A 23,413-nucleotide genomic window follows, 5' to 3' on the forward strand; every position below is an offset into this window, starting at 1 on the left:
ACCAGCGGTAATCACGACAGTTGTATGCGCACACTGTCTTCATCCCTCATGCTCCATCAAAATGGCGGACGTCGAAGATGATGAGAAGTTTTTGTATGGAGGTAAGGATAGACTTGAGAATATACCCTCGTAAGCCATATCTCCAGCGCTTGATCCTGTCATGATATATTTCTCTCCGTGCCCTTTAAATTACTTCATAAACGGACAAATGAATACTTTTGAGATGACCTTTTTGAGCTCTCATACATATCGAAGAACTAATTGTCAGATACTCGTTGGAAACTTGTCTCATGAAATTTTCTCCAAGGAATCGTTCAATTTTTTCGCTTCGTTTCCCACTAGAATATTAATTTTGACTCCGGAAAATATAGTGATCATATATCTCAGTAACCTCTAAAGTATGGGTTTGTACAGATTCTGGAATTCTTGAAAAGTTTAGTAATCTGCCTATACAGATTTGGATCCTGTAAAAACCATCAAAAATAGATTTTAACTCTTCAGTTAGAATAAAATAGGTCTGAGGGCTTATGGTGCAAAGTCTATAAAGTTTCTTCTCTAAACGCTTTGTAAAATTTAGGAAATCTTTCCACTCAAGCTTCTGAAATTTCTTGAGCAGTTTTGCATTGTATTTTTTCAGCACTCTGTGTATGTGCACTGCATCATTGTTACATCAGTGGAAAGAAAAAGTTAAAATCACTCAATTCATCAATTCTGCATGAAGAACTGTTGATGAAACATGTTACAGCTTGTTTTATCCATCTATTCAAGTGCAAGCTGACTCATTTCAAATAGTGGTTCCCAATTAAAAAAAGTTCCTGTTCAGAATAAATTGTAAATACATTTGGAAAAAAATTGGATTAATATAGTAATCTTTAAAGAGTAATGACCTCTAACTGTTTTAGAAGTACCCCATGTCTTTCAGTCCTTGTAGATATATGATGGTTTATTAATTTTTTATTCACTCTAAGGTGGTGATGCACAGGAAAAGGACCAAACATTGAGGTAAGAAGTTTGTTTTCTTGAAGGAGATAAACACTAGGTATGCCAAACAAAGACAGATATAACAAAGTAAAATTATTTTTGAGCAGGCATAAGTTTTTAGTGTTATATTTAACACTTTTACTCCAAAGATCTGGTTGTTTATTCTCCTTTCTAGCTGCTGCTGCTGCAAAAAAGTAATTACCAGAATTTGGTGTTAGATCAAGATAATGAATTCTACCTGATAAGTCTGAGCACTCTCATTACCCATTTGCTGGAAAATGTATGGTTGTTATATGGAGAAGTTACATGTTCATCACTTGTGGGAGTTAAAGGTTGCTTGCAGGATGCGTGTTGTACTTAAGCACATGTCTTGGGCTTAGTCTGAGTTTTCTCCAAAAAATGTAACAGCAAGAGAATATGTCTGAAAAAGCTTAAGCTATTGAAATTTAGTTGGAGAGTTCTCAGTATTCTGATGCCTCAGGAACACCCTTCTCACTTCCTTATCCACTCCCTCAAGTAATTCATAGGGAACTTTACCAGTAATATGGGTGGCAAGTGTCAATAAAAAATCTCTCATTGAAACTTGTATTGAATGAAGGGGGTAAGTTTCTAAAGAAACAGTGGCACTGCCATTGGTAGCAGAGTATAACAAGATATCTGGTTTTATCAACTGTTATTGAGTCATTTAACTCCCAAAAGTAATTAACATGTAATTTTTCTTGATAGCAATAAATTATCCAATAGTTTGAAACTTGTAACGTCAACTCAGTTGATAAAACCCAAAGAAAAGTAATTGATTACTTTTCACTTTGTATACTCTTTACAGCACTGAAATAAAACAAGAACCAAAAGAAGAAGAAGAAATTACAGAAAATGGACAAGTCAAAGATGAAGATGATGCCAAGGAAGCTGGAGAGCTTGTGAGTCCTAAACTTCACCTAATACAACAATTTTCAACAGACCTCTGCATGTTTCGGACAGAAAAGCTACTTTCACTCCCAAGGGTGAATTTGATGAAACTTCTTTGAAGCAGTTTCTTGGAGCTAGAAGATTTAAAATTACAGATTTTATCCAAAGCAAGAAAAATATTGACATCTTCAGTATGATTTAATATGTAGACTACTCTGTTACTACTGTTACTTGAAGGGGCATCTTAACCCTCTCACTCCCAAGATCTCATTATATATTCTCCTTACTGTCTTTCATACAATTTTTATTATGCTAGCTTGGAGAATTTGGCATTAGATAAACTAAAAATCCCTTTATTGATATTTTTCTTTATTCTCATCACTTGTCAGCTTGATGTTGTTTTGATATTGCAAAGAGACATTCTGTCTTGGTTGCTCCTGGGAGTTAAAGAGTTAAACAAAATTAACCAATTATACTCAAGGAAAAAGACAATGATTTTAGCCAAATTCACTCAAGTATATCAGTGGGTAGGACCAGATGAAGTAGAAGTGACAAAGAATTTTCAAGCTATCAATAATTGCTTGTTTCTTGATTTTGGAATGTTAAGTTTAGTGTTGGTGTCCACAGTGACAGTACTTTGTCCTAGTGCCTGACTTCAAATTAACTGAGTAACTTACAGTTTAGTGATGAATTTTATAGAGCAATGAAGATGATGAGGAGGATGATGATGATGACGATGATGACGATGATGATGATGTCCAGGTCACTATTGGGGAAATAAATCCGTCAGCAGCACCATATGGGTAAGGATGTACAGTTACTTTTTGGTACCAAATGTAATGGTTAAAAATATTAAATTTGAAATACATAGGACATGTGCTAGCGCAGAGTAAAGCAAAGTTTGTACTCAAGCCAATTCACCCACCTAGTGGGAGCTTATCCTGGTTTCCTCAAGGAATCAGAGTAACACAGTATCCATTTAAACTCTTGGGTGAGGCACTGTGAGGGTCAACTGTTTTGCTCAAGAACACAACGCATTGACTCGGCCAGGTCAAGAACCCAGACATCTCGACTCACAAAGCCACAGTGTTTTCCACATTGCTGCAGAGTTTGTCCAGCTAAATTTACCAATCCCTACATGCACTGTTGCAGAGAGATTGCAAAAAATTGGAATTTTTCTACAAGTGTCTCCTACATGTACCATGCTGATGTTCAAATAATTTTTCCTCAGAGCTCCATATGCAGCACCTGTAAACTGGAATTTCAAGTCAGGAAGTGGATCTGCTGCAGTAAAGGATACAAAAGACAATAAACACATTGATGTGGATGCAGTTGGTACAGTCAATGGTGTGTCTGTGCATGAATTCGATTTGGACTCAGTTGATGACAAACCTTGGAGAAAGCCTGGTAAGAGTTGTGACATCCAGTGATGCTAAGAAAACCGCCAAAGTGTAGAGGGAAGTTATGCCCTATTCACAGCAGCAAAACCAGGTTAACTGAGAAAGAATCAGAAACAGAGAACTGAAAAACTGAATTTTTCTTAGGGTTCTAGTGATCTCACTGTGATACATTTGAAGTTGACAAACATCTGATCAACCAGCTCAAATGAAGAAAAAAAGTTTAAGCCGCTCTAACGATCAAAAACAGTGTTAAAACATGTTTAAGATTTGGTGTGATAGGGGTGTTAATTATTCTCCTTTGCAGCACTTGTATGGTCTTGCATGCAACACAGTCATGGACAGAGAAAAGGTTGCATAGTGAAACCAAACTCTGTGTTACCAGTCACACACGAGAGTGGTTAACCTGTGGTATCTCTGCTTGGGAAATCAGGCATCCATACATTGTGTGTAACAATAACTGTTTCTTGTCCACAGGTGCTGACATCACTGATTACTTCAACTATGGCTTCACGGAAGACACATGGAAACAATACTGTGAAAAGCAGAGAAGAATGAGAATGGAATTACAAATGCCAAAGAAAATATTTGTAAGTTGTGATTTGCTGTTAGTTGTAGCTGTTATAATACGTCCGCCATTTGGTCCAATGAAGCTATTTATAGCGCCATCTGAATGCAGCGGAACAGACAGCCCTTTGTAAATGTGTTGTGCTTAAAACAATGTTTTATCCTCCCTTATGGTCTTCGTTAAGTTTTCCCCTTCATATCTACAAGTATGTTAAACCACCTAAACTGTTGTAGAATCGCGAAGGAACTTGAAATATAATTAACGTAGCTTGAGTTGCTGGCATCAAAGGGTAAAGAGGTCGAGATGAGGGTTATGCTGGTGCGAATTGCCATCGTTGTGATCTTGGTGAGTTGTTAGAAAACCCTTCCCTTCATTTGTTCGCCGAAAGCGTGTAGAAACCAAGAAAATATCGTGGCCTGCTTTTAGAAAGGGGGAAAGGGTAGTTTATTGTGGGTGCGAGATGCGTTTTTCAGGTCCCGGTGGATTGCGCTTAGCGCCCACATAAATTTTCCTTCCCCACTTTGTACGGCCTCGCATGCTATGATGAACAGGAATGCAAATTACTCACACAGATAATACTTACTAGTTCGAATGAAAACAAGGCAATGGTATGTAATCTAACTAAAAATTATACTTTTTCTGCGACTTTTTATTAATCCTTACAACCTTAAACTCTTAGGTATTTTTGGTATTTGTTTCTCTTCTTTAAACTTCATAAACATTTGTGTTTCAGATGCACCCACCAGCCACAGTGGACCCAACCTTGCTGCCTGATGGTTTGTACCATGCTTAGTTAGCTTCCAATTTTCCTGCTCTATATACTGTTTTTCTTTCTCTCCTTGTTCTGCAGAGGTCCCATAGATACTAATGTATTTTTATTTGAAGACGCAAACCTTTTTTTATGTGTTTGTGCGTATTACTGCAGTAAGTATCCTCAAAACGCCGATGGAAACGTAGACTTTTGAAAACGGTTGCAAAAGTGGGGTCCTTTGAATTGTATCGGTTAGGAAGTGCTTCGTTTCTGGTACGGAGAAGTGAAACCAGTCGCTTATTGGAATAGTTCTGATAAGATGAATTTTGTTTTTGTTTTTGGCAGGGAGACCCAGAAAGGCAGGCCCACCCCCTGAGAGAAAACTGGAAGGAAGCATTGATGTTATCGGCGGAGAGGGCTCCAGAGGTAAGGTTATGTGACTGGTAAACAATTAACACGGCCAGCACGTCAAGAAAAGATGTATAGATATATGCGAAGTTATTATGTGACGTTTTTTATGGACCGAGACTTGATAGAGGTTTCTGAAAACGAACGAAGGAATGGGGTCAAAATCCGGCCTTCTTGACGAGACAGGCTCGGTCAGTATAGGGTTTATTGTCTCACAAATAATTACTTGAAAGGAATTCACTTTTCGGGAACAAAGTAGGAGTCAAATGAGGCCCACGATTCGCTTCATTAGGCTCGCTCGCAACGCCGGCCGCGTAATAAAACCGCCTAGTACCCCAGTGAAGGTTACTCTTGAAGTTATTAGAAGCGAGGTTTCACAGTGACGAAGATCAAGTTGAAAGACAGAAAATGGAATTTATCTGGGACCTTTGTGGTGGAGGAGTTACGGTCAAAAGAGTGTACGACTTGCTCCCCTCGCGCAGCGAACTAGAAACAAAGGACGAAAAGAACCAAAACATTGAAAGAGTTCAGTTCCCTTCTGATAAACAGATGAAGCTTTGGATGATGTGAAGTATTACCGCCAAGCATACTGCAGTGCTTACAAGGCAGATCTCCAATATAGCCGCATTTTTTAATCTGAACATTTATTTTCGTGAACAGTGTCAAGAGGGCCGACATTTTTAATTGTATTAACCCTCCTATAGAGAATCACTGAGGCCCACTGCTTGTGGAAAACCGCGGTTTAGGTAACCTCGTGTAAATAACTGGCCCTAAGTTTCTTTGAAATTTACAGATATTGTTCTATATTTGTTTGTTTGTCTGGTTTTGCATTATTTTTAATTTTTCTGATTCAGTTTTGATATCATTTCAGTGGAAAGTCGCCGGAGACGTGAAGATGACGTCATGATGCCGATGATGGAGGAAGGTATGAACCCGGATGTGGCGGCTCGCCAAGGGATGATGAACAAAAGACATTTTCCTCCAGGTCTGTTGATTTTTTTGTTGTTTTTTTTTCTATTATAAATTTTTTTGCTTTGCTTTTTAACACCGATATAGAAAATATTATCTTGAATTCAGTTCTTGCCGTTTGCCGTTCACGTTAGCGTAGTTCTAAATTCAATAGGACCCCTCCGTGGTGCGACGTAATGTGTGTCCCCCCATTTTTGGTTTGACATTTGTGGTTTATATGATGATTCCTTGGCTTCTATTTATCAGGTCCACCAGGAGGTCCCCATGGGATGCCACCGGTGTCGGGAGCCCCACCATTCATTCCCCCTCACCCAGACCCCTCAATGGGCCCTCCAAATTCAGGAGCACCACATGGTATACCTATGCATATGCCACCTGGTGGTCCCATTCCACCCGGAATGCCCCCTCCCTTCAGACCCATGGGTCCAGATGGACGACACCACCCCGAGGGGGCACCTCCGGGTATGCCACCCCCGGGTATGCCCCCTATGCCTGGCATGGCAGGTCCGCCACCCCACGGATTTCCGCCTGAGATGGGATTACCTCCGGATGGGATGCCACCGCCATTTGACCCAGGTTTGTCTTCATCTTTGTAAAATTGTCATCTGTGAACCAAATAATTTAAAGACTGATTATAATGTATATATAAATAAGTTTGAGCTAACATAGGTAATTGTTCGTAAATGCTTGACGGCGAAAGCGTTTCCAAAAATGCACAGTCAGTTCCCTTTTAGCAGATGAATGATTGCGCGAAATTTCAAACGCATTCTGCGAAGCGTCATGTTAAAGTTAAACTAGCGGGTAACTGGAGGTGTTTACTGACGGTGCAAGTTAAGTAAACGAATCAAAAAGCTGAAAACTGAATTTTGGTGAAGGAGACTATAAACAATTATCATATAAAGAATTACCGGACATTTTTCAACGCAAATGTGCACCTCTTAAAATTAAGAGACAGTCGTGGCAAATTTTCCTTTACTAAACACTAACTGTATGTTTGCTAGGTCTTGGTAACGTTTTCAACTTTTCCCGTTTTTGATACGTGTGCGCTGTCTTTCGCGCCAACCATATTTTCCTCGCGCTCTCTCAGATTGTTTTTCTTTTTCACGCTTGCTAACTTATCGGTTAAATTATTTCCTTGCGCTGTGGAACATATGCGAGTTTTCTCGCCTTTGACAACTGAAACATACCTTAATCGAATCTCTCCTGTCTTTGAAATCAGTTTCATTTGTTCTTGTTTAATTTAAATTCACTAGTTATCTATTAGGTAAATTTGACTATTCGTGAGTGGTAACCGAACAGCTACCAACATGGTGCCGTTTTTAGCCAAACTTGTCCTTGTTTTGCAGGGTTTCCAGGTCGCCCGGGTGCAATGAGCATGCGTGGTAGAGGTCGTGGGCGAATGCCGGTAGGAGGGCCCCCAGGGGTTCCGCCTGGAATGCCTCCACCCGGGGAATTTCCGCAAGGAATAGATGAAAGGTCAGTGCCTTGTTTCCAAGCTGTTCCTCTCAAAGAATGCCAATTCAATCGCGAACTTTTCCCTTTTCATTAAACTATGCCATTTTTGCTCGAAGGTTTTTATACATTTTAATAAAGCCGCTAAGTGTTTGCCCACATGGAAGTCAAATTCATTACGTTAAGGTCCTATTAAAGTCTTATTACGATTAAATTCTTTGTGTAGAGGACCAAGACCGTTTGAAGAAGGAGCGGCGTTTTTCCCAGGAGGAGGTAAGGCACATTTTTACAATTGTTATAATCCCTTTGGATTATTAAAGAGGTCGTAGGATTTCACGATACGAAATCGATCAGTGGTGAAAAGTTTATGCCTGCGTTTCAATGGTGACTATGTTATTATTAAAAGCTGTCGAAGACAATTTTTTTCGTCGTGTAAATGACTCGCCTGGGAAACTGTAGACTAGGGGCTATTTTACTCCAGCTAATTTTCCCTATTTGATGTCGTTGAAAAATTTTCTACCTGCGTATGGAGATTGTGATCAATTTTTCCTTCTCTCGAGCGCTTGCCGAGAAAACCTTGTTTGTGAAAGCACTTCCAAAAAGCCAATCCTCAATGAAGTTTTTTTTTTCTTTTAGTTTTAGCTGCAAATTTACAGCATTTGTGTTATGACTCTGATTTTGTGCAGATGTTAAATAAGTCGTTTTCATATCTGTGGTTCAAACGTTTCATATCCTTTTTTTTTTTTTTTTCTGCACACAAAATTTTCTCCTCTTGATTTTGAAACAATATTTAAACAATTCAAGCTTAAAATTTTGCTGTTGGTTGGTTTACTGTGATAAAGTTAATAATTTTCCAGGAGTTTTTCATCTACAAAGATCTGTCTCCCTGTACTTCAATCAATTTGTTTAATTTTGCGAGGGAGTTGAACAACTTATCTCTTGTATTGATCTTAATTACGTCTTCTTAAAATGCTCGATTATTTCCTCCATACTCTATCTTCTGAAGGGCAACACGCTCAATTAAAGAATGTTTATAACGCGATAATTTCCGGGTCTTCAATCTCAATCGAAGTGACTTTCAATTAATGCCTTGTAGATGTTTTTTAAAACTATTCTTTACTTTGAAAGCTGAAGAAAAATGTTTTGTTCATTTTCATATCCTTCCCAGTCGCCAAATAGCTGAAACAATTCGCTGAAAAAAGCTTTAAACAGCAAAGTGAAAAGAGAATTTGTTTTTCACCTGTTTTGCTGCAGCTTAATCTTGCGATGCAGTTGAACTTCTTTATCTGTGACACTGATCCTAATGACTTCGTCCTTGAGAGCTCAATCAATTACCTGCACAACGATAAGCAGGGCTTTGGCGCCAAAGGCATCATCAATTAGTTTATTGCACGTAATGAAATTCTCTTCTAGTGTCTCAGTTTAAGTTGTGTCACCAAATAAATCTTTTCACCAAAGGACGTGGGCTTCTTTTTTCTATTTTTTACAAACCTATGCTCATTTTTTAGGTTAAATTTGCTGTTTTCCTGTTTTTGCTTCTTATCTCGTTCAAATTGTCAGTAAACATTCGTGTAAACATTGAAACAGGAACTTGTCTGGAAAGTACTTTTGAACGGAAATTTCTAGATGGTTTGTGGGTTTTTTCAATACCACCGACGTGAATTTTCTCTAATTTCATAAGAAATGGTCTTTTCATTGAACCAAAAATCGATCAGAACAGATGTATGTAAAATACAGCGATGCAAAACTACTGCGATCAGTAACTCTAATTGGGATTTTTTTCCTCACAAATCGTTCATTTTGAAAAAGTGAGTCATGTTAGTCTTTACACTTTCTTATGATGATTTTTTTCTTGGGTCGATGTCTTTAAGGATCAAATTTTTTTCCTTTCTTTGAGGAAATGTCTTTCAGGCGATGAAGTAATAAATTCCCATCATCTTGTATACAATCTAAAGGTTTTTGCAGGAAATTCAAGACAAAACTTCAACCACAAATTAAAAAAAACAAACCTTCTCTTCCATGTATCTAAGTTGAGTAAATTTAGAATTGAATGGATCAAAAAGTTTTAATAAGTTTTTAGCATGCAAGATTTTTCAGCAAACATGTAGCGAGGTCAGGAAAAGGTATCTGCCCGAAGTTTTATTGATGAAACACCAAATTCTCTGAACTGATTTTCAAGGAAAAACAAAGCAGCTGGATTGGAGAATTAATTTTCAGATCGTATGTGGATTTAGATTAAAAAACTGCATTTCCTTGAAATGTTACGCTTACGTCTTGCTGCAAAATAAAACTTAGTTTTAAAAAATTAAAATCGATGCACTTGATCTCCGGAATGATTTGTCTCTTTACTGCTCCTTCTATTTGATTTTCGAAAGCTCTATTTTTACGGTGTTAACTGAATCACTGCACTCTACGCCATCGCCCGTTCTATGATGCAAGCGGGAAACTGTGTCGAAAACCCTCGTCAGTAGCTTACAAAGGTTGGTTTTCTCTAAACAGTTTTGTAAAAGAGAAAGAAAGAGAAAGAAACTCGAAACTCTAAAGAAACTCGTCGTTCTTTAGTTTTATCATTGTTATTCAACATCTTTCTTGCTTTTCCAAAACGTTACTTTGCGATACCGTTTATTGATAAGCGAAACAAATGGAAACAATACAATCCCCCCATTTCATTCGTGCTATTTTGCTAAACATAGGCGGCAGAAATTTATAGAGAGCTTTTGTTATTCTTGTGCCGTTTCGTTTGTTATTTGAATTTATTTCCAGACATTGTCCCGTGACAAATGAAACCTATTTTGTATTTAATCCGATTTACGTTGATTTTCTTAAGAGACTAATATACGATTGGCTCTATTTATTGTACTCTTTTTATTCCTTTCCTTTTTTGGCTAATACATGGGAAGAATACAAAAGCGATGTCAAATAATTATCTTTCTTTATAACGTCAGTCTTCAGTCAGAGGATTTACTCAATGTCCAACCCAGACTATGTTTTGGCAGAAACCGACGGCAGCAGCTTCAGCTGTTTCCTACCGTTTGACCCATTTTCGCGCTGGCAGGATAAATTACCTTTTGTTTGACTGCTTCCTGAAAAGTTTTTCTTTGGTTTTCCCCGTTTCCTCTTGTGTACGATGTAAGGTAAAGTTTAATTCCTGATGATCGTGGTCAATTTTGCCATAGTCTAGAATTTTTATCCCGAAAAAAAGAAAAAATAACTCATGCAGTGTGATGATGTTTAGTGGGCAATAATTTCCGGGGCCTTAATTTCGTTTGAAATGCTATTTAATCAATGTTTTTGTCATGTTTTCAAAACAACTTTTCTCTATTTCAATAACTGTTTTAATTTCCTCCCCCGTTTTGTCATTGCTGAAATAATTTGTTGAGGGAAGCTCCTGATAGAAATAAGAAAAAGACGCGAAATGAACAAAATCCTGATGAAATTAAGTTTTCCTCGTGTAATTGAATGTTTGTAAATATATTGTGTCGTTTTTATTTCGGTTCTCTTACAACATCGCTGAGGACCTTTCACAAATCCTCAGTCATGCCGTAGCGACAACTAATGGAAAATATATATAATACTGTTTCACTCGACGAGAAAACATTTAGTATCTTGTAAATGACAGTGTCCTTAATCCGAAAATATGTCGTCTTCGGCAAAATGTCGACCAAGCACTAATCTGCATTTACACGAACAATTCCCCAAATGAATCTCTTGAGTACGCCAAAGAAAGTGATGTTAGATTGAATTTATTTCGTCCCACATTGGACATCGTTGTATTAGCCTAGCCCTTTAGTCATTTCCTTTTTACCGACAGGTTTAGAGTCTTTTTTAGGATTATCTTTTTTGTAAAGAAACCGAATGCAAATGAACAGTAATTTTGTTATCAATGCCAAATATTTTACCCCGTGTCGGTGCTGTAGTAAAAATAATACATTGATCCTGTCAGTTTTGGAGATTATCTATGGGGAATATGTGACCGCCTTATATGACAGATCGTATCTCAAAGATTATCTTTGAGTGCACTCGAGAATTTCATTGGATTCGTGGACTAAATATTTCACCTCCTACTCGAATGTCGGTAAGGTTGGCTCAGTTCTCTATCACGATAACCTGCAGGTTTTTGAAAAGTGAAGAGGTTCATTATTTAACCTTTTTCGCACGCCTAGGTAGGAAAGACAGCAGCAGTTGTTTGATACTTTCGTGGCGTAAAGAATTCTTAGACACATTTATTGATGGCTTTTGGGGTGAGTTAAGACATTTGTAAAATAAATGACTCTGACTTTTACATTGGCTTCCTGACTTCCTTTCTGCAAAGATTTTATTGCAAGCGCGTTTTTTCCGGAAAGGAATTTTTTCATTCTGATCAAGTGTCGACCTAAAGCTTTTATAAGCAAATTTCTTGTTTGTGAATGTTTTTTTTCCTGTTCGCCTACTTTCCACGGTGGAGTGGTTCTTATTGGAAAATATTTTTTTAAGTGTGCATAGCTTAAATTACAGGTGTTATGACCCGAGGCAAATTATTTATCCGGAATCTGAAAGTTTACTTAACCTGGGGGCCTCGATTTTGCCTATTTTCTTGAAACCACTGTGTTATTTGGAGTGCAGCCAATCTGTAAAAGATAATTGCTATCTACCTTATTGTAATCTCAACCTCATAGGAAACTCCGTTGCAAATAATCCTCTATTTTCCACAGGGGTCATTTGTTCTTTTTTGTTCCAAAGTAATTCAGTACTTTTTCGGTTTTGTTTTGCTGTGTTGTTTTCGGTTTGATACTAATGTGTGTCGGTAATTTTGATAGTATAAATGTAAATGCCAAGCCTATGGAAAGGTGCTTTTATTGTCAAAGCGTGTACTGGCAATTTGTAACGCGATATTCAACCCAAAACATGGCCGAAATTTGGTGCTGAATACCTCGGATTTTCGCGTTCATAGTTACCGGGTTACAAAGTCACTGCTAATTAGATCCTTCCCATTATGCCTTCCGGCAATAGCTAAATGCCAAAAATTTGAATATTACTCCTTATTCGTTTATCGTCGATCAGCTTGCTATCCTATCCATTAGAACAACATTGTCATTCAAATTTACACAACCGGTGATTACTCTAGCGAGAACACAAAATGCTAACCCCTGTCATTGCTGTAAACAACAAATCACAAGGCGTTGTTACTGATATTCCGTGTCAAATATCGGTTTTATTTATATCAAATTTTATTTTGGACTCTGTTCGTAACTTCATACTCCACTTCACCGTGGCTCTCGTGGGATCATCCGTCAGAGGAGATCAGTCTTCGCTCGTCCGTCCGTCTTCTGAAGTACATGTAGCACACACTACATCAGTTAATTGAGACGTGAAAGCGACCGGGAAAAACACTGAGGCACGGTGGGGAGGGAGCTAGCGTTAAATTAAGCCACAGGGAGGCCTGCGCGTAGAGTCTGTTGGGATAGATTAATATTCAATTTTGTGATCTCGTTATCAGACTTGCGGTCTACATCAGTCGCGCCAGCTTTGCTACGTTTGGTGCAAAGTTGAATACTCAAGACATCAGTTCGCGGGCATATTTGAACAATTACCTTCGATCAACTCAACAGTCCAAGAAGCTCTTCGAATTTCGGACTGACACCACGTTATCGTGTATTTATTTCCTTCGAAATAGGATTGCACACAGACTAAAACGGTCTCGACATGAATTCGTCGGGTTTCCCCGAACTTGTTACAGCCGTGAATAGCAGCAACGTAAGCGACCCAGGAGGACAGCAATTTCATTTCTACGTCGAACCGTTTTCCTTGCAGCTTGTGCGATTTATTTTAGACGCCGTAATTTTCGTGGCTGGCGTCCTAGGCAACGGTCTGGTGTGTGTTGTGGTGGTTAAAGAACGTCTTCATCGTTCTCTCGCCTACTGTTTGATTCTAAACTTGGCTATCAGCGACTTAGGTATCCTCCTGTTTAGCCTTCCATTTGGCGTGGTACGCACAGAGGATGTCACCTGGCCGTTTGGAGAGTTTGGCTGCAAGGTGCTTTACCCGTTGAGTGATGTTTTTCACGGTGTTTCCATCGCCAGCATCACTGCCATAGCCGTTTTTCGATACCGTGGGATCATTTCCGGGCACGGTTTGAGCCAAAAGGAGACCATGAAAACAGTCAAGGTTGTCATTTTGTTAATGTGGTTCCTGTCCTTTTTGCTGTTCGTGGTGCCGTTATTCTTTGTCATGAACTACTCGGAAAATGGAAGCCGTGCATTCTGTCACCCCCAGTTTCCGAGTGTCACTTTCAACAAGCTGTACCAAGGGGAGACAGTGTTGTTAACTTATATTTTACCTCTGGGTATAATCCTCTTCACCTATCTTCGTATACGAAGACGTTTGAACGAGAGCATCGCCTTACACAGCCACATTCGTCGAGAGTCTCGCCAGCGTCCTTCCTCCTCATCAGCGGGGGGAAGCCGCCGTGCAAGTGACCGCAACTACAAAGCGCTTAAAATTTTAACGCCAGTTGTTCTGGTCTTCTTCGTTACACTGTTGCCGTACAATGTTTTTCGCGTGGTAGACATCTTCCAGGACACTTCGAAGTTTGAGTATTTGTTGTTTTTTTTCAAAGTATGCATCCTGTTTTTTGTCTGCAACAGCTCAGCTAATCCTCTCATTTATGCTTTGTTCAGCGAGGAGTTCCGAAAGGCTTTCAAGTGGCACATAAAACATTGTTCTTCATCGGGGAAACGTTCCAGGCTTTTTTCCCTATCAGAAAAAGTATCCTCATTCCGCCGCGCTAGATCTTTTTCCGCCCGTACCGGTGCGCGTGGTAAAGAGCGAGGTAGTTTGTCGGCTTCCGACGTTTTCGTGTAGCAGACAATTTAGATTTTTTTATTTTTTTCGCGAAGAAAAGTTACCTCATATTTCGTGATGTTTACTATAGCTGTTTAATGCATAATTTCCTTTAGAAAGGAGTCATGTCTTGGGGTGTTCCATTTTTAAATTGGATTTTGATAATGGATTTTAAAGCGCTTTAATGTATCTCCTACCGTGAGCAAATGCGTCGATGGAAGAAGCGGATATCTAAACACGAAACAATGTACTGTCAACAAAATTGTAACGACAAATAGTTCCTGTGATTTCTGGTATACGTCTGCCACTCTCGTTTTAAAGTAATTTGCAAGTTATTTATTTACGAAAAAGGCATCTCTGAGGGCGGTAAACCTTGAGAATTTGCATCAAAAGCTGGTAATAACAGCACAAAAGAGACAATGAAAGCTTAGACGCAATAGATAGATGTTGAAGGTTACCTATTAATCATAAAAACGTCGAACTTGTAGATGACTTGTGCGTTAAAACAAGTTTCTTTTATTTAACAGAGGTTTAATTACCTCTATTCGAAAGAGTGTCATTTTGTCACCTGTTTTCAGTCTTTTCTCTAGGGATTATTGAAAACTCTCCTTTTCTCCCGTCAATTTCGGGAATGAGCACTCTTCTAGGGAAATGTGTTTTAAGTATTCATTGTATTGTAAGACTGATTCTGACATGTTATAGTGATGTTTAAACAATAAGTGCCCCTCATAAATGGACATCTTTCTTTATTGCTTTTCCCATTCCAGTCGGAGACTCCAATCTCTTACATTTTGACTCGTTGTTCTTAACATGGTCAAGCCCATTCACGGCGCATATCGTAAAATGTACTTTTTGAGTAATCTTATTAAAACTTACCGACAAATTTCGATTTACAACATGCAAGGTTCTTCTTTACCGTACTATATCTATAACTGTATTTTTATGCGCAGATGATTGTAGGATTATATTTAACCCTTTCACTGTCAAGACCTAATTAGTAATTCTCCTTACTATCTGCCATACAATTATTATGATGTTAGTTCAGAGAATTTTGTATTGGATCAACTAATAATCCCATAATTGATACTCTTCTCTATTCTCATCACCTGGCTGCTTGATATTGTATTGATATTGTAAGGAGAAATTCTGTCTTGGTCACTTGTGGGAGTGAAAGGGTTAAGAGTTCATACGATGCACTTGTCGGATAATTTGATACACACTGGCGGAAAAAATACGAAATGATAAAAAGTCAGGACTTTTTTTTTTTACATTATTGGTATTATTTTTTACGATACTTTATTGTTTTGCGGGTTAATTTGAGAAGACCGGAGTCACGTCCGAGACGATCATAGATAACATTTTTGGTGTTCGTAAGAAGTACTCCCAGAATAATCTGATTGGCACTTGCGTAAGATAGATATTAATTGATGAGGGTCAGGGTTTTTTGCCTTATTGTTTTGCCGGTAAATATGATAAACCGGATTTACATCGCAGACGATCATAGATAACATCTTAAAGATATGAAATCATTATTTTGCTTCACAATACGCAAGTTGTCTCAAAGTGTCTTTCCATTTTCCTTTTTTTATCCTGTTGGTTATTCTTATCCGTGTGCCCTCTTTAATTCCTTTTTTGTGTTTATTTTTGTACTCCTTCAATGAAAGAAAGTCAAATTGATACATTATTCAGTGATATCTACCATCATTTCCTTCCCTTATTCATACTCGTGCCTCGTGAAAGAAGTCGTTAATTCACCTCACGTAAGCATCCTCGAATATTTCTTCTCGTTCAAAATAGTCTCTTCAACGCGCGAGCATCGAAAGCGACGCTCAGAAATGATTTATTTTTTCCGTTGTGGTGTTGCTCCATGGTATTTTTTCACGACCCTTTAATTGCACTGTATTCAACTTTTCCGTAACACAAGAAGCGAGTTTTGTTTGCCTTTCTCTCTTCGGGGCGAAATATTCAATTTGTTACCCTAGTGTTTGCTTGGAGATCTACAGGCGCTATTTGAATGGCAAACATGTCATTAGATCTGTGGAGAAAGATTTTTCATTTTTCATTTTTTTCTTCATGGATACACCTAATTGCAGTAATGTTGTCGTAGAAAAAGTTAAAAAGAAGAATGGATAAAGCCAAACTCGAATCAATTATCATATCACATATTAAGCAAACGGCATAAGCATATAGGTTTTTTTATAATTTTTAGAATCGCTTGAAACGTCTGATACTCTCAAAAAGTTTGAAATAATTTTTCCAGTGGAAAATCTGCGTAAATTATTTCGGCTGCTTGGCATATAGCCAAAAGGATAGTTATTTTATGCTAATGAAAAAAAAAACATACATACAATGAAGTCCTATTTGGCTTTTTCTCATTTTGTTTTTGCCTTTTCCAATGACAACGTTAATTGCAATTAGGCCTGCATTGTTCGGTTTCATCACCTCTTCGAAGTTTCTGCTTTTTTATTTGGAAAGATGTTGTACTTTGTGTGGGTGTAGGGTCGTTGTTTGTCTTTTAGCAGTCGGCCCTCTTTCTGCACGAGCAGTGCATTCCAAACACAGAACATTATTTAGGTTGTAATATCCGTGTAGATTAGCGTACTGGATGCAGCAGGGTGTCACATTTGTTCTCCACATGTTAGGCGCTACATGTGGGTCGTGTGACATTCAAGAACATCTTTATGGAGTCCTAACAGTGACAATCTGGTGTAATTCTTAGATGTGTGACAAGGATTTATAACAGCGAGTGTTTTTCGAGTTTCTCCGGATTGTGTCGCCTGCCTTTAACCAGACAAATCCGTCTGGTGTTGCCATAGTTCCGTAAAAACTACATTAACAATCTGGGCGCTCAGCACTCGATATCAATCGTGAAGCGAAAATGTACTGAAAAAAAAATCAAAACACAATTTAAACGTGAAAATGGCTTCCCGAAAAATCAATATTCGAACGACAACTGTCCCACTTCACTCTTTCACTTCTTCAGTTAACTGAGCGAACCAAAAATTACCATGTGGTATGCTTTTCCAAATGCACTGCTACTGAATGAACTCGGGCATATTTTTACCACTCGCATATTTTCCTGCTGAACTACCGCCCTGATTTTAAGAATGTGCGTGAACCGTCGCTAAGATAAAAGACGAGTGCAAAACAAAAAAAAAACATTTTATAGATCTTAAAGATATAAAAAAATAATTGTTAAAAGCAGGCTTTGAAATTTGCATTGTAGGGCGGTACACTCTGTCGTAACATTTGTTTGAGTTAGTGTGTTGTTTTTCGTGCGTTTGTGGGACATATTTTCGTTTATTTCTGAGTGCAAACACCCACGCCGATTGCGCAAGAGTTTGCTTCTTGTTGGTCAAGCTTTTTCATATGTTTTTTATTAACGTTTTTATACGCTCCGTGGCGCATGTTCTGTGCCGATGAACTCAGTGCAGCTGTTGTGGCTAAAATTGTGTCCCTTGGGCCAATTGAGGTTTCGGAAAAGCGGTTCAAGAGAAACTTAAGAGATAATCAGTTAAATTTTTTATCGAAAAGAAGAGTGTATACCCTTAAGAGGAGACAGCTGGAACCGCGCAGGAAATTTCTGTTTTTCTGGGAGGTATACAAATGGCCCCTCGACGCATGTTTGTTCAATGTAGATTCGACACTTCACGCTGTAATGCATGTAGGAATGTGGATGAATTCCGGGCGCAGTTAAAAAAAATAACATTTCCTCATTAAGAGGTTGTTTACCGCTTAGGATATTTGATAAGAACTTTTTCCTCAAGGGCCATTTTATTTTTTAATTGCATTTTTTTTTTTTTGTCTTGTGTTAAATAAATTGGTTTTACCATTATCGGGTGTTTTTTGTTGTAATAATCTTCTTAGACCAAACATTTTAAAGTCGACCGAAGAGAGCTCTTACCTGGTTATCGAAGGCCAAGTTTGAGAGACATTGGCTTAAAATAGTCTAAAACAGAAAAAACAATTGCATAATTATGTAAAGAGTCACGTATGGATTATCTATGCAGTAGTTCATATCCCTTGATTTAAAAAATACAAACGGAGTCAGTCTTATAAAAAATAAATCAGGTGTATCGATGTGTCTGCGATTTAAAATCTGTCTTCTTTTATAACTATGCAGACTTCCTTTCAATCGCAGAGTGATGTATATTTTATCACTGTTGTGTGTATTTTCTTTGTCTTCCGCCTTGAACCACATTCGACGTTACAGCAAAATAATGGAAAGCGCACCTTTTGGGGTCAGAGAAGGTTACGAAAATTTAAGTAATCTGTTCATTTTTGATTAGTGCTGGCACTAAACGGGAAATCTGTGAAGCAAAAGTTCATATTTGCAAAATCACGGCCGTGCAGCGAGCTTTAAAAGGGGAATTGAATATTTAGAAAAGTTTAGATGACATTGAAAGAAGTTTGCCTGACTTAAATTTTATTCTCCTCCATTTTTTCCCTCTACCTCCCTTACAAACATTTCTGTTTTTCCTTTGGATTATCTCACCAGTCTTAAGTCGCAGCTGTAATCGCCTCAAAGAAGTAAAGTATTCAACCAGTTTGCTAACGCCAAAATGTCCTAAAATGCATTGCTTAGCCTCAGTTACCAGTGAGTTCAATTCTTTGTTAATTTGACTGAAGAAACGAAAAAACAGATTATGAATTAGACGGATTATATCTTCCCTTCCCATAATTTTTGCCTTATTTCCCTTAATGTTCCTTCTGTGATAAGCTTGCCCTTCTACCATCATTCAATCGAACTTCCACTGAAGAGAGCCATTTTGTTATGATGCTACCGCGAAGCCGTCCTCATTGGAACTGTTTTACTGTGCAGATTCTTGCAATACAAGTTTTTCATGAAAAACTATCGTCACCACATCTATTGTTTATCAATTCCTGTTGCATCATTATCACAGTAGTATAGCTGGTAGCGTTAACATCTTATGCGCATATCGCTTGTGGTGCAATTTGAGCACCTGATAGTGTTTCGCCGTCTTAGATTTTAACCGCAAGCCAAAAAATGTTGGCTTATGTTGCGTAGACTCGATGTTGATAACCTTTTTCTTGGCATCTTGTCAGATTTAAATTAATAAAGAGTGCGGCAAAATATCGTGCTGGTTCAGTGATAACTCTTGACCTCTTCTTCCCACCACATTGGGATCGATGTAAGAAGTCTACAAGCTGTCTGAACCTCAGCCCCTCCACCCCCGGAGTAATTGACATGTTCCTTTTCCTCACGACACCAATACGTTATCCAGTAGAAATTATAGGATAGACAAATGTTTAATACTGACAAAATTTCAAATGAGGCCTTAAACTACTGTACAATTGTTGCTAAAATCTTTTTAAAGATCCAAGCTTGCGCCGATCCACGGCATCATCAGTGATAAGAATATTATTACGCGTAGGGCCTCAACACAAATTAAGAGTAAAACGTGTGAAGATCGAAAGACTGCAGGGAGTAACATGTATAAGATAAATTATAAGGTACAGATATGAATATCAAACGAATAAATGATTTAATGAGCGAGTGTCAATGTACCAAGAGTCTCGCTCGATCTGCTGAAATAGTCTGAAGAACAGATGGTTCGCGAATGTGTAAACAGTATAAAATGTGAAAACAGTCTTTCTTTTTCCGTCAGCTATTCAACGAAGTTCAACGTAGACAGATGAGACACAGACTCTCGCGCATTTGCTGTATACCCTGTTTTAAAGTAGCCATTCTTGGGTTTGCATGATTCTTCGTTAAATGATTAATAATACGTTTGCGATCGTAACCATGGTTACCTTGCAGATCCAACCCAAGCTTTTCACCCAATGATGGGACATCCTCCCGGCATGCCGTGGGACGCTGGCATGGGTCGCGGGTTTCCCCCTGGATTCCGCGAGGGATTCCCGGGTGCCATGGGCAGGCAAGGCAGCGAGAGTCCGGGAGACGACGATAGCGAGTTTGGCAGTAGTGATGAAGATAGGAAACGCGATCGTGATTCACATAGACGTCGAGACAGAGATAGGGACAGAAGCCGTGAACACAGAGAAAGGTGATGCAGGTTTAAAAAAAGTATAAATATCTATGTTTAGCGAGGAAAAGAGAGTCCTGTGGGATTTCATCGCGAGCGTATAGACCAGAATTAAGGGAATCGTTCTGTGGGTAAAGCGAGACCGTGCACTGACTGGACATGCTTTTCACTTGACCACTTGTACCTTTTCAGAAATCGTGACCGAGATCGTTCTCCACGTAAAGAGCGTGATCGTGATCGTGACCGAGATAGGCGTGATCGAGAAAGAAGACACCGTGACCGTGACAAAGGAGACAGAGAAAGACGTGAGGTAAGGTTGTTTCTTCATATTTCATATTTTATAGTAGTTTTTGATTCCTTACAGACGACAACCCTTCTGCCGGCTGACAAGCCTAGAAAAGGCTTGAAACTCGCTCAGCAAACTTAAAGATAGACGCTAATTTTGGAACAGCGACAATCCTAAACAGGCTCGTGGAAAGTCAGAAGCTCAGTTTCATTGACTTCTGACAATTAGTTAAGTTTTCATAAGCGTCAACTTACAACATAGCTTAATCACGCGGGTATTCTTTTCGAAAAGCAGACTTTCAGACCTGGAGAGACAGTTCTACGCAGTACAGATATTCACATTTTCTTTACTTTGGACTTGTAGACCTTATGCTATGTTTTATTTTGTTGCAGGAACGTTCATCGCGAAAAGATAAAGACAGAGAAAAGTCAAAAGAACAACGAGAAAAGTAAGTCTTTTGGTCGCTCAATCTCTCGCGATCCTACTACAACTGCGATTAAAAAGGCATTTGATGTTCTTGTGGTCCTTTTTAGTTGAAATTCACCTTGCTGATCAAATAAACGTCACCGTTAGAGTTCACAGAACCTTGATTTGCTTGAAGAGGTACATTCCCGTCTTCACCCTTTAGCTCCCGGGAGTGACCAGGACAGAATGTCTCCTTACAATTTCAATACAAAATCAAGATGACACGTGATGAGAATAAAGAAAAATATAAATTCGAGGGATATTATTTGATCTAATACCGATCTGAACCAACATCGTACTGAGAATTTACAGCAGACATTACGGAGAGTTACTGAGGAGATTTTGGGAGTGAAAGGGTTAACTCGCACTTTTCCCACGCCTGGGAAAATTGCGTGGTAAATTCCTCTTTAGTTGTTGAGTAAAGTCATTGTAGTGGGTTAATTTTTGTTGTTGTTGTTGTTTTCTTTCAATGAAAGCACTCAAGGTCCTCCTTCCCACCTGAAAGAAAGGAATTGTAGATATTCAACCTTTGGGTAAATTAATTCTTTTTTACCACAGAAAAAGACATAGTAAAACGACAGGGTCTGAAACTTCCGGCGGCCCGGAAGAGGGAGAACTGGTGTCGAGCAAGAAGAAGAGTAGAAGAACCCGGGAGGCGAAAGAAACTAAGAGCGAAAATTCTGAGCCGCGAGAAGAAGGTCAGCGGACACCAACACCATGATCACGCTCAGATCGTATGGTGCGTTGTGTAGCCTGAGGAACGAACGTTACAGTTGCTTGCAAGTCGTCTCTGTACAAAATGTTACTTGTACAAGGTATCAAGACTGGGTCTTGCAGCAGCGATTTTCCAAGTTTACACGATAACTTAGATGTTCTCTTTAGTGCGCAAACAACTGTTCATCATGCTTTTCATCAATGGAGGGTTTCCAAAAGCATCTTTTCAATTTATAGTTTTGATAGCCCAAATGACATCGTAAACTGAAAACCAAGTCGTCAAAGCAAAGATTTCAAATCCTTTCCTGGGCGACGCCATGGTGCTCAGACCTCACGTTTTCTGCACAACGTATCTTTTTTAATACCAAATGGGTGTCACTTCTACCTTGAATCCAAGCGGGTTTCGTTGTTAGAGAATATCTGGGCGATATTTTGGCCTTATTAATGTAAGATGCTGTGTCTTTACTCTTAAAACTCTCCTTGCGCAAGAATATAAAGAATCGAGCATTCGAAGGATATCTTAGTCAGTCCACCTTGTAATTTTAACCATTTGTAAATAATCGTTCTTCAAACTACAATTGAGCGTTTGTTTTGTCATTTCGTCGACCCGTGTCATGGATGGATCACTGTAATCTGAAAATGTTGCTTTATATCTTCTATAGCACCTTATTCTACAAATATCGAGTTTAAAAGGAAAAAAACAGCAAAAAAATGTAAAGAAAAAATAAAAGACCGAAGTTCTTATAATTCTGTCTTATTTTACAAGCTTGTTTCTTTATATTTCTTTGATTATTTTCTGTGGGTTTATTCCCCACTTGGGATGACTGGTCTACACATGCCAGCAGGTAAGTGCATCGAACTAGGGTGGGGTGGTCTGTGTTCAATTCTCACTTGGGTCTTCGTATTGCGTCCTTTGGCAAGACGCATCACTTTCACAGTAACTCCTCAGTCAGAACTGTATATAACATAGGCATTCAAAACATGCTAGACTTATTGGATGGGTGGTTGAGGTTTTCGTGAAAGATGAAGTAAAAAAATTGGCAGTCTAAGACTACTGACACCGCAATTTTTACAGCATTAAACAGAAAACGAGGTTGTGTAATGAAGCTAGAAGACCTTCAACCAGTCATCGTAACGGTAATAAATAATATTAATATCAGTAGTTATTATATACTCAACAAAATATCGCGTTTCTGATTGGTTAGTGATGAATGCATAAATAGGTTATAGAGTGCAATAGAGGTTATAGAGTGCAATACGGAGAAGTTGCCATGGAAACACCGGGGAAGCGCCAAATTTGAACACCAAATTATAAACAAAAATGGCTGACAGCCGGTTTGCTTTGTCAAACCAAAACATCGTTGAGCAACTTAAAGAAAATGCGAAAAACAAAAACACGTTGAAAGCTACACAGACCTGGTTAAATGTCTGGCAAACATGGGCGACTCGACGAAAAGTAAACCCAAAAATGGAAGAATACGAGCACGAACAACTCGATAAAATGTTGGAGTAATTTTGTCGAGAATTTAATAAATAAAAAATCGTATGAACCTGCTCGTGCATTTCGTGATTTATGGTCACTCGTGATGTTTTGAAAGTTCTCAAATTGCACTCGCCTACGGCTCGTGCAATTTTGAGAACTTTCAAAACATCACTCGTGCCCATAAATCACGAAATGCACTCGCG

At 38.6% G+C, this 23,413-nt stretch overlaps 2 protein-coding genes across 2 annotated transcripts; both read left to right on the forward strand.

Moving 5' to 3' along the window:
- Nucleotide 1: 1 nt before the first annotated feature.
- Nucleotides 2-22,474, forward strand: LOC113680136 (uncharacterized). The gene is made up of 16 exons (XM_027197133.2): nt 2-101; nt 969-1,002; nt 1,808-1,901; nt 2,590-2,693; nt 3,122-3,297; nt 3,765-3,877; nt 4,589-4,631; nt 4,952-5,032; nt 5,886-5,999; nt 6,230-6,559; nt 7,330-7,459; nt 7,662-7,708; nt 20,037-20,283; nt 20,455-20,572; nt 20,941-20,996; nt 21,572-22,474. Exons 1-16 carry the CDS (start codon nt 62-64, stop codon nt 21,732-21,734), a joined length of 1,890 nt encoding a protein of 629 aa, XP_027052934.2. The 5' UTR covers nt 2-61; the 3' UTR covers nt 21,735-22,474.
- On the forward strand, nt 12,500-15,152 carry LOC113680155 (galanin receptor type 1). Its single transcript, XM_027197158.2, has one exon. The coding sequence runs from the start codon at nt 13,118-13,120 to the stop codon at nt 14,273-14,275; it is 1,158 nt and encodes a 385-aa protein (XP_027052959.2). The 5' UTR covers nt 12,500-13,117; the 3' UTR covers nt 14,276-15,152.
- Nucleotides 22,475-23,413: the final 939 nt, after the last annotated feature.

This window comes from Pocillopora damicornis, chromosome 13, assembly GCF_964200805.1.
Source record: "Pocillopora damicornis chromosome 13, jaPocDami1.2, whole genome shotgun sequence".
In the NCBI taxonomy this organism is placed as follows: Eukaryota; Metazoa; Cnidaria; class Anthozoa; order Scleractinia; family Pocilloporidae; genus Pocillopora; species Pocillopora damicornis.

Bases quoted from the DNA above. Each gene is read 5' to 3' on its own strand.
- LOC113680136 (XM_027197133.2), top strand. From the start codon at position 62: ATGGCGGACGTCGAAGATGATGAGAAGTTTTTGTATGGAG. The intron at 102-968 runs GTAAGGATAGAC...ATTCACTCTAAG, and splicing joins TGAGAAGTTTTTGTATGGAG to GTGGTGATGCACAGGAAAAG. The intron at 2,694-3,121 runs GTAAGGATGTAC...ATTTTTCCTCAG, and splicing joins CCGTCAGCAGCACCATATGG to AGCTCCATATGCAGCACCTG.
- LOC113680155 (XM_027197158.2), top strand. From the start codon at position 13,118: ATGAATTCGTCGGGTTTCCCCGAACTTGTTACAGCCGTGAATAGCAGC.